The following is an 11524-nucleotide window of genomic DNA, read 5'->3' as shown; positions in this document are numbered from 1 at the left end:
CTTCTCTTCCTTGATGTGAAAAATGAGATTGTGGATTCACAAATAAATTATTTGCTCCCAGGTTCTTGTCATTTTCTGGTTTCGATCTGGCCTTTTCAAAGCTGGGCAAACTAGATTTTTGTGTCATGGATTCAAGGTGGGGGGGGGGGGGGGGGGGGAGGTGATTCCAGTGATGCTCTCTGCCACTCTTATGGTCCTGTGGATTGGCCTCTGATTGAAATCAATGAATTTTGCCTGGTGCATTACTCTTTTTGTTATAAAAACACACAATGCTGGAGAAACTCAGCAGGTCAAACAGCATTTCTTATATGGCATAGCTGGCATTTTGGGCTTGTGCCCTTCCTTGTCATACCTCGATGAAGGGCTCAAGCACGAAACATTGGTCTATGTATCTTTATCTTTGCTACTTAAAGTATGCGGTTTGATCTGTTGAGTTTCTCTGTATTGTGATTTTACTTCAATCAAGGCATCTGCAGACTTTTGTGCTTTGCTCTTTTTATTACCACCACTCAGAGGTAAATTGCTCAACGTGTCAACAGAGGAAAATATTATGAGTTAAACCTGCCCACCTTGCGGTTCTTCCAATTTATGCCGTGAATTGGAAGAATGGAAGGCATTTGTTCGTGATGAAGTCCAGAATGATTAAAGCAAATCCAAATTAGATTTGGACCCATCAACCATGCTTGGGACAAATGGATCTTTTTTGTTTCAATAACTCGACTTTCTGTAATTGTGCTCTTCTTCTTTTCTATATGGCTGGAGTTCATCTGTTCTACTGCTTCAAGAAGAACCCTTCTCACTGTATTGGGTATAAAATGACAAATTAACAAACTGTTGGACAGATGAAAACTGCACTCAGATGGTAAATCAGGGTGCAGTAGGAAAGGCGAGTGCACCACACCGTCTCCCTGGTTGCAGTGTGAAAGGAGCCTCACCCTTCCCCTGCTCTCCCACCCATATCCCGCCTGCGCTTTACCGCCTCCCTCGCACCCACAACACCGACAGCTCAGCGTGCCCTCCCGGCCCTGACGCGCCGCCTCTCGCCCTGGGTGACGTCACGGGCCGTGCACGAGGGCAAGCGGGTGGCCACCGGAGGAGCGGAGCGGCCAGTCCTTCTCCGGCATCAAACGTATGGCGTGTTGAGCGTTCACTTTCCACCCCTCCCCGTTGCCAGCACGAGTCGCCCCTCTTCCCCCCTCGTTGCCGTGAGGTGTGTGGGTGACGTGCTCGTGGTCTCCTCGTCTTCAACTCGAAACTTGGCCTGGGGCACGTTTGCAAAACGTAATCCCTGCCTTTAAGTGTTATAAATGGTGGATTAAAGCAGATGAAGATTGTGCTTCAATGGATACGTTTTGATCCTATTGTTGCTATTTAAAGTATTTGAAAGCATTGCTGATGCATCAAAATTTCTTGTCATGAGCATGTGTCACATTCATTGTGGTGGCAACATCATAAATGCAAGAAATTACATTTCTCTTTGAACTAATGTATTTATTCTTTAAAGGAGAACTTGGGTGTGCTGCAGTTCATTGCCCATTCAGAACACTTGATGGCAGAGGGGAAGAAGTGTTCTTCAGGCTCCTCTACCTCCTTCCCGATGGCAAGGCATAGCCTGGGGGGGGGGGGGGTGAGGGTTGTTGAGCATAGGGGTTGCTTTCTTGAGACGCTGCCTCTTGTCAGTGTCGCAGATTGGGAGTGAAAGGCTGGTGTCCTCGATGGCGCTGGCTGAGTTCACGGCCCTCTGTGCTCTTTTCATGCCCTGTGCATTGGCACCTCCATACCAGTCAGAATGCTCTCCACAGCACACCTGTAGAAATCCGCAGAAGTCTTTGGTGCCAAACCTCCTCAAACTCGCCAGGAAGTGTAGCTGCTGGCGAGCCTTCTTCGTGATCACATCCACCTGGAGGCCCCAGGATAGATCTTCAGAGATGCTGACACCCAAGGATTAAGTTCTTAACTCTTTCCACTGCTGACCCCTCGGTGAGGACTGGCTTATGTTCTCCTCCTGAAATCCATAATCATTTCCTTAGTTTTGCTAAAGTTGAGTGCAAAGATGATATGACGCACTCAACCACCTGATCTATCTCACTTCCGTACACTTCCTCATTGCTATCTGTGATTCTGCTGATGACCGTGGTGTCGAGTCATGGGTGTAGAGCAGTGGGATAAGCACGTATTCTTGAGGCGTGCCTATGTTCATGATACTGACTCCAGTCTTCCATTGAGGAAGTCAAGGATCCAGTTGCAGAGGGAAGTGAAAAGACCCAGGTTTTGAAGCTTGTTGACCAGTACTGATGGTAAGATGATGTTGAAAGCTGAGCTGTAGTACTGAAAAGTAATTTGGTGTACATGTCTAGGTGATCCAGGGCTGAGTGAAGAGCCAATGAGAATTAATCTGCTGTGGAGTGATTATGACATTAGGTGAATTGCAATGGGTCGAGGTCTTTACTTGGGTACAAGTTCTTAGCATGACCAACTTCTCAAAGTATTTCATCACAATAGATGTTAGAGCTGCAGGATGACCGTTGTTGAGCCAGTTTGCTCTGCTCTTGGGCACTGATATAATTGATACCCTTTCAAAGCAGGTAGGAACCTTTGACTTCAGCAATGAGAGATTGAAAATCTCCTTGAACACTTCAGCTAGTTGGTTGGCACAGGTTTTCAGTGTCCTGGCAGATACACCATAGGGGCCTGATGCCTTGCGAGAACTCACCTTCCTGAAGGATATTCAGACATTGGCCTCGCAGGGTTATCACCTTCTTCAGGGATTCTCATTGGTACTGTTGAATTCTCCTTTCAAACCAACCATAAACCGCTCTGGAGGTAGTGATGCATTACAGCTATTTATAATGTTTGGCTTTGCCCTGTAGGATGTAATGGCCTGCAATCCCTGCCATAGGTGGCGAGTATCTCATTCTGACTCTTATTACATTAATTACTCAATAATTTTCATGATTACATGATCCTGAACTATTTTTAAACTGTTGGTAACCTAGTAATTAATCTTGTGGAACACCATTTTCCTGTCCTCTGGGAGGTGTAACTGATGAATGATCTTGGGGTTGGAACAAAGAACAGGATTCTCTTACACGAGTTGCAGGCATTTTGGAGTATTAAATACAACATATTTTTTTCTGTATCAATGTTTTTAAAAAAACATTTTATTGTATGCATGGGTAAGAATTTGTCTTTTCCTGCAAAGTAATCATTCTGATTATAATTTGAGTTTACTTTAACTGTTACGCCTGGACTAGTGTTTACAGCTTGCTTCGAGCCAGCATCCATGTAGTTCCGGTCACTAATCTGTTTTTCGTTTCTCCAAGTTCACAATCATGACATGTGATTAATTCACATCCATCCTTGATGTTAACTCTGTTTTGGTCTGTGGCCTCTCTCCCTACAGCTTTGTCATTGGAATTCCACATTCTGCCAATTCTTCTACTTGTAGTTGTAACTTGAGGCTTGAAGATTTGGGTAATCCCCTGTCTAATATTCTGATTTTCCATTAAGTGTTATTGATCCTTTTTGACCTATTTGTCAAAAGTGTTTCCAGTTTAGAATTAATTAATTTGTTAAAGCAAAACTCGAAGTTGCATCTTTGACACTGAGATTTCTAAGTGCAACATAATAAATAACAAAAGAAATGAGTTTCCTACTCTGGAATTTAACTTTAATGCAAAACAAAAACTTCATGTGGAATAAAGCTAAAGTGGCATAGAAACCGCATCCTCCTGATTTTAAATACTGAGCAGCAGTATTCAAAATTGCTTGGTGAGGCTGTCAATTTGTTGTTGATAAATATTCTTTAAAATATTGATATTCATTGGTTTTGTTTTTCACTTGCTGTTGTAAATCTCGGTGTTTATTAAACAGCAAAAATAAGGAAACTAACGTCCTTAAAAATGACTGAACTAACGTCCTTAATTCCTGTTGCTTGATTAATTGAGAAGGACATGGATAGCATTTGATGTAAAGCAGCCATTCTCAATGGGGGGTCAACATACCCCACCCACACACACATGGGAGCCACAGCACATTTAAGGGTGGGGGTGCATGGACTGAAATTTTTTTTTTAATCTTTTTATGCAGTTGATAAGAGAGAAGTATGGAAGAAACCAACTAAACTTGACACTGCTTCACAGGGTAGGGGGCCCATAAACTTTGAGCAGTATCCTAAGGGAGCCATAGCCAAAACAAAAGGGTTGAGAATGTATGATCTGAACTTTTCTTGTACAGATACCTGAGGTTGTCTGCATGTGTAGAACTTTATGACTGTCTTCCTTTTCCATGAATGCTCATCCCACCAGACTTTTTATCCCCCCTCAGCATTCATGCTTTCTAACAAACGTTGACATAGCGAGGAAATACTGCAATGTTCTCGCTTCTTCTGAAAGCTGCCACCTTCCTGTGGAGAAAAGATGATGATGATGACTTGGAGCAGGATAAATATGAAGCAGGTACTGGATTTTAAACAATGTCCTTGTGATTGAAGGTGGAATTTGCCTTGATTGAAGGTGGAACGTGCCTTGAATGAAGTTGGGTAAGTATGTGAGGATATCACTATTATTGGAATCTAGTTGTTGTTGGACTAAAGATAACAATAAGGTAGGTAAAACTTCCCTTTGAATTTCTAAGAGTTGTGTTAATAATAGTAGCAACATAAAAATATAACTACTTACTGTTGCTTGTGGACATTTCCATAAATGCCGTGTGGGTCATGGACAACAGGCAGAATAGCTCATTATTTTCTGTTGGTTTTCAGCACGCGTTCTTGGAAAGAAAAATGTCAATTCTTTAGATTTTTTTAAAAATACAAATTTTATTGGTGCAAAAATTAGAGAGGAAAACATCAATTTTTATTATTTTTAAATAAGTGAGTAGAATTATAATGGTGCATAGACCAGATAGAAGAAATGGGACATTTTACTCTGGATTGGGCTGAAATAATAGTGTAAGTTCAGAGTAATGCCATTCTCCTAAAATCTGTTACTCTATTCACAAAATATGTCAGATTTGGAATATGTTTTTATGAATTCTTCAAATATGAATTTTCTTTTAAATTTCTGCCATATTCAATGCTTTTACAAAATAAAAATGGAAAATCAGAAATGTCAGGCAGTATCTGTGGAAAGATAAATAGGGTTAACATTTCAGTTTGAAGACAAATGTAATTTTTTGAAGGTACATTACCTTTTGTCTGCTGGTCTCTACTCCTCCCTCTGCTACTTCTTTTATTCAGGTACCTGTCTGATCTTTCTCATACCTTGTTAGAAGAGCTCAGGCCCGAAACGTTGGTAATATATCTTTACCTTCCCTAGACACTGCCTGCAATCCCAGTCTGCAGCCTTTCGCACCAAATACATTAGTCTTGAGCGTGTTATTCAATAATGAGGGTAACACAGCAGTCTTATGCATACCTGATAGAGTTGAGCACTCTTGGATCAGATCGATAACTGAAGTTTGGACATGAACATTGGATTTTTATTTTATAGTTTTCTTCTATTCAATACAAAAGAAATCATATTTTACATTTTAATCAAATGGTTGCTGGAAAAGTAAGTAACTTCTGAAGGATTGTCTTATAGATTGTGCAGAACACAAAAATGTACTTGGAGGTACGGTGACCAGGTCTTGTGGGAAGTATGGTTTGATTGATGATTCCATCTATTTCACATCGAATGACGTGCTGGGAGGTGTGCCTTTGCAAATCGGCCAGAAGGTGAATGTATTGGCCCAAAAGAATGAGCCTTGTGGCGGTTGGAAGGCAATTAAGGTAGGAAGTGATCTAGATGATCTGTTATTCTGTTATGATAAAATGGAATTCTTAAAGTGCAGAGTTTAGAAGTTCTAAAGTTATTTACTTTCCCTGTTTGGCTTTTAATTACTGGATTACTAATGGAATGTGTAGAAATAAGTCATGTCAGCGAAGTTTAGAGACTTTCTAGGAAATATTTTCTTATAGAAGGATCACCATTTCCTTCTAATAAAAAAGGCTTTCCTTTTAATGCGTTCAATTGATATCCAAGTTTATCATGTTTCCAATATGAGGCATCAATCTGAATCATTTGGCTGCTTCTGCCATCAGAGGTGCTACCCAACTTAGTCTTTGCAATATTTTCTGTTTTGTTTTTAGTGATGGGGCATTTAACTGTCCGTCTGGAGGTAATACAGGGAACGGGGAATGTCAGTGGCTAACATGGATGCACAGTATTCAAAGTGCTGGAGAAATTCAGCACCACATGTGACATCCATGGGATGTAAAAGGCAGTCGACCTTTCAGACCCAAGCTTCATTCCCTTCAGGAATGTCAAAAATCAGGCAGACCCCTGAAATAAAAGGTGGGGGGTCATGTGGGAGGAGTTGATGGAAATTGGAGGTCAATATTGATACTGTCTGGTTGGAAATGGGTGTACTGTTTTGATCTTATTTAATGCAAAGTAATGCTGCACATGTTAACAGTGTAAAGATAGGATTCTGTCTCCTCAAGGACTCTGCAGTTCTAGCACAAACATTAACGAATTGGAGGTGGCTATCTGGCCCACCAAGCCTGCTCCACCATTCAATAAGACTGTGGATTCCGCTCCACTTACCTGCTTGTTCCCCATAACCCTTGTGTCTGTCTTAAATTCATTGCTTCCTTGGGCAGGGAATTTTACAGGTTCACTACTCCCAGGGAGAAGCAGTTCCTCCTTATTTTTTTTATCTTGAATCTGTGCCCCTGAATCTTGAGACTATTCCCCTAGTTCAGAGAGGGTGAGGTTTTATCTGGTTGGTTCTCTCAACTTTAGTTATGAGCTCAGTCTGGCAGAGGGGTCTTTTTGGTCTGAGCCAGCCAGTTTTGTAAAATGGCTTGGTGAAAACTTTGAAATCCCCTATCTAGTGTATGGTCAGTACCTCTGGTGCTTCTCCAATGTTGTGTTCAGCATGGAGGATTCATCACCTGATGTCGTGCTTTTTGGCAGTCAGCGAGGCCTGATGCTATGAGACTTAATTGAGCCTGGAATCAATATTAAAAGTTCCCAAGGCCACTCCTTTGCACTATATCATTGCTTTGGTGAGTCTGTCCTTCCAATTAAGATGTGCCCATGGTTGGTAATGGAAAAGTCTAATCTCTTCCCATGAAGATATGATTCTTTGGTCATGTTCAGAGTGAGGAAGAATTTGGAGATTGTTATCCTGGATGCAACTTTTCTGGTGCCTTGTAGTCTATTCTTATAACTTTTGCAGTACTTCAGTGTAGCTTTACAAAGCATGAAAGTTTTCCCTTCATTCGTTCTAGAAAGGAAATGCATTAGCTGGCATTTTTGTTTAAAATACAAATTATTTCTGTCTTCCCCAGATAATTTCCAGGATTCTTATTTTTTTATTGATTATTATGAAATTTACTTCAGTTTGACATGAAAATCTAGAATTGCTATGAATGTTATAACATTCAAAAAGCAATGACTAAAAATGAAATGGAGTTCTAAATTCTTGCATGGTCTTTTAAAAATGTATCATCACCTGTGCAAATTATTAGTGTTCGTAACAAGGATTGGAATTGCTCTGTGAAACTGTTACCTTAATTGTTTGTTCCTAAAACAATTAACTTTTTTTTTTGCAAAATCGAATATGTCTCCAGTTACACTTTTAATTGCAGGTGCAGCTAGAAACTGATCATTGGGATGAAGGTGGCAGTTGTACAGTCTATTCAGATTCTTCTGACCAAATGAAGACTCACAGCCTGATAGGCATGATAACCTCATGTAACAATGATGGTGGCTATATTAATGAAACCACTCATTTTACAATGGATAATGTCTGTGAAGGTAAATGTACAATATGTTATTTTAATAAAATACCACACACGGAGTAGCAGATTCTCTTAAGACAGCTGCATTATTTGAGGTTCACTGCATATCTTGGTGAAAAGGCAAATGTACTGAAGGCCCAAATTTTATCCAGTAACTGATGGGTGATTGTCAATATTTATGGATTGCTGTTGTAAAAAAAAATCTCCGGTATTTTTCTGGTAAGCTTTGATTTCAAAGGAACATAGCAAAACATGCTCCATGTTTGCTGGAAAAATACTTATGTGGAATAATGCTGTGCTAACATTTTTGTTTGGTTGAGAAACATCTGCAACAATGGTACAGGTTGAGTACCCCTTATCCGAAGATCCAAAAACCATTTTTAACGCCAACATGACATCACAAGTTGAAACAAAATTCGCCCATGTGGGTTCTGGCACTCTGTTGGTGCCAGTTTGGTAACAACAGAGTTCTGTGGTACAAAACAAAATCTTTGCTTCGAGCCAGGAAAATGCCAAACAGAGCTGGATCCAAGTCTTCAGCTGTAGCCGGAGACGGCAACTCCATTCTCAACATTGGGTGCAGTGCCATCCACACCAAAGTCACCTCAGGCTCCTGCGCAGAGGCAGGGACCAACGCTGGGGAGGTGCCGGGGGCCGGTGGCAGCAAAAGACAAAAACCATTGTTAATGAGGCAAGCGACACTGGAGGAAACATTTGAAAAATCCATTGAGAATTTCTACTGTTGAGTGCTGCATTTGTCATCTTTTGAAAGCAGAGTTCAAGTTTTTTGTTAAGAACTGAACATCATGTGAACTTTTTCCTTGTAGCATCATGTCGGCTCTCAAAAAGCTTTCCGTTGTTTGTTATTATTTAATCAATGATAAAGGTATTCTGCTGATGCTACTGTACTGCTTAGTTCCATTGTTCCAAAAAAATGTCTGGTCCTAAGCATTTCAGATACGGGGTACTCATCCTGTAATACCTTTTCAAATGTGACACTTGCTAGAAATAAAGTATCAAACACAAGCTAACCCAGAGCCACCTCAACCCACCTTTTTATTTTTATTTCGCTCATACCTTGAAGAAGGGCTTAAGCCCAAAACCTTGATTCCCTTTTGTGTCCTTTCGATGCTATGTGATCTGCTGAGTTTCTCCAGCCCTTTAGTGTATTGCATGACAATTACAGCTTCTGCAGACCTTCCGGTTTAACACCGGCAGATCATTGTGTAACAGCTTTGTCCTACTTTGGCAGTTGGACTTGTGATTCAAGATTTGGAACTCGAGATATGAACAGCTGGGAAATGTTTTGCCTTCTCTGGACTGTTGACTGATTCTCTAGTGAAACAAGAATGTCTGCTGTAAGTGTAGTAAAAACACAGAAATCCTGGAGGAGCTCAGCTAGTCTTGCAGTGTATGTAGGAGCTAAAGATGTATAACCAATGTTTCAGGCCTAAGCCCTTCTTCAAGGTATGAGCAAAAAGCAGACAAGTGCAAGAATTAAAAGGCTGGGTCAAAGGAAAGGGAGCAAGGGGAGGGACAAAAGGTGTTTATTGGATATGGATTGGACAGGAGAGACGAAAGGTGAGAATTGATTGGCAGGAGTTCCTGTGAATGTAGAGCTGGGGAAAAGAGAAGAGCGAGAGACAAAGCTAGAGGAAAGAAGGCTGCAAGAATGATGGGGGGGGGTTAATGGAAATTGGAGTAGATTCTAATGCCATCTGTTGAAAAGTACTCAGCTGGAATATGAGATTGTCATGGGTTTATTAACATGATATAGTGTCTGTAGCAACCTTCACTGCCACCAGAACTAAAATCTACCTCTCGAAGCACTAATTTTTATGCCGAGAGACAAACCAGCTTTTACAAAAATTATGATTACATCAATTAATCAAAACGTTTGCAAACTGCATCTAGACCTTGACTACAATTTTTTTTATTGAATCCTTCGATCGTAAGAAAAACTCATCATAAACCACTGTTAGTGTCCTTGACTCCAATCACAGCTACAACTTAACTTCCAAGCAATCTGTCTTGCTGAACTCAACCAGCCAGGTCCAAGCACCGCACAAAAATGAGCTGTTTACAACTATGTTAGGGTCAACATCTCTGCATGAGATTTCTTTCAATTTGCAGGTGGTCTCAGTCTGGCAGTGCATGAGATCTTGACCAGACATGTCGGCAAGGAATTGAAATGGGTAGCCATTGGGAGATCCCCGCTATGTGGCAGACAGCCAAGGTGCTCAATGAGGCCATCTCCCAGTTTGCATCCAGCCTCTCCAATGAAGAGGAGACCACAACAGGAGCACCTTTTATCTCTCTTGTCCTATCCACATCCAATTAACACTTTTGCCTATTGGTTTCTACTTCCACTGCCCTTTCTTTCCTTCTCCCCAGCCTTTTAATTTGGGTGCCTGTCTGCTTTTACCCATACCTCGAAGGGTATGGGTAAATATCGATTATGTATGGATGCTGGAAGACTTGCTGAGTTCCTCCAGCATTTCTGCGTCTTTACTGATTCCACAGTTCTGTAAGCATTTTTGTTTTTTAATGGTGATGAAATTGCTAAATGTTAGAAGCATCAATTAATGCTCATTAAATCATTTTTGCATCTCTAAATCCTCGTCTTCCTGACTTTTTTTGTATGTAGCAATCTGAAGAAATTCTGATACTGTTTTGCAGGTTTCCAGCCCTTTGTAGGAGACTGGATTCAAGCACAATATTTCATTGAACAGACAACTTGGAAAAGTCAAGCTTCCTGTGTGAAGCCACTTCGATATAAAAGAGTAGATAAAGTAAAGTGTTTGTACTTTTTAAATTTAAAATTAAGTTCATTTGATAACAGTTGAACAAAGAATATTTGCCATTCACATCCTTGAATGACTTTCTTCCCCATTAAAGCAATTAAAGCATACAAATGTTGTTCTTTTTTGTTTATCTATGGTGATTCTGTTTGCAAATGCCAAAGTCTGCTCCTATACCACAACTTCTTTACCATAATAATAAACTTACTGGCAACAGACATCAGAAATATTCTTCTTTTATCCCATCTTTTTTAAATTGCATAATTTACCCTTTCAATTATCAGATCGACTTGCACCCTTTCCCTGGCAAAGAAATAACTCACAAAATTTATCTCCAGTTGGAACATCACCTGCCTTGTACCTTCTCCCTAATGTCAGAGTGGGAAAATGTTTTGTGTAACACATTTCTATACTCTGGTGTGCACCATCTATAAGGCTGGTGTAAAGAGATCATATGCACTGAAAAAGAAGAATTATTAAAATTTAATGTAGGCATAAGGCAGAGTAATAGGGCCCATCCGGACCACGTGTCCTTCAAATACACCAGTTAACCTACAATTGCCGCTTTCCTAAAGTACCAGTGAAGGTATTCCCATCAGTGTTGGTATTTAAAGGGCTTCGACCCTTTGGCAAAGAAAGAACACCAATAATTTCCATATCTTGATGATGTATGACTTGGATGGGAACGCAAGTGGTGGTCCCATGTGCTTTTCTCCCTTGATTTCACCAAACCCTACTCCTCCTCCTCTTATGGTGGAAGCATTGACGGTGGCTGATACAAATGGCTGTAAAGTATTTTGTCATTAGTGTGTAATGTTGGTACGATGTGGCCGTGGTGGAAGAAATGCTGGACAGGCAGATTGTTTTGATCGAGATGGTGTCAGGCTTTTTGAGTGTAGATGGAGCTGCACTGATCCAAGCAAACTGACAA

The 11524-nt window shown here is 40.7% G+C and overlaps 1 protein-coding gene across 6 annotated transcripts in view; it reads left to right on the top strand.

The window, feature by feature from the left end:
- The first annotated feature begins 1064 nt into the window (after positions 1 to 1064).
- The window catches only part of mov10l1 (Mov10 like RNA helicase 1), a 50395-nt gene continuing 39935 nt past the window's right edge, over positions 1065 to 11524 (top strand). For 4 of the 6 annotated variants that reach the window (XM_069909413.1, XM_069909416.1, XM_069909412.1 and 1 more), the window contains exons 1-5: positions 1065 to 1129; positions 4327 to 4457; positions 5586 to 5773; positions 7640 to 7808; positions 10472 to 10584. In XM_069909413.1, the coding sequence (XP_069765514.1) occupies positions 4373 to 4457; positions 5586 to 5773; positions 7640 to 7808; positions 10472 to 10584 (555 nt within the window). In that variant the 5' untranslated portion in view covers positions 1065 to 1129; positions 4327 to 4372. Of the gene's footprint in view, positions 1282 to 4326; positions 4458 to 4486; positions 4541 to 5585; positions 5774 to 7639; positions 7809 to 10471; positions 10585 to 11524 lie in introns of those variants that run through there. The other 2 variants (XM_069909415.1, XM_069909411.1) reach the window with 2 other exon arrangements.

The sequence above is a fragment of the Narcine bancroftii genome, chromosome 13 (genome assembly GCF_036971445.1).
Source record: "Narcine bancroftii isolate sNarBan1 chromosome 13, sNarBan1.hap1, whole genome shotgun sequence".
In the NCBI taxonomy this organism is placed as follows: Eukaryota; Metazoa; Chordata; class Chondrichthyes; order Torpediniformes; family Narcinidae; genus Narcine; species Narcine bancroftii.
Note: the sequence above shows the minus strand (reverse complement) of the source record. Positions and strands in the feature narration are given on the sequence as shown.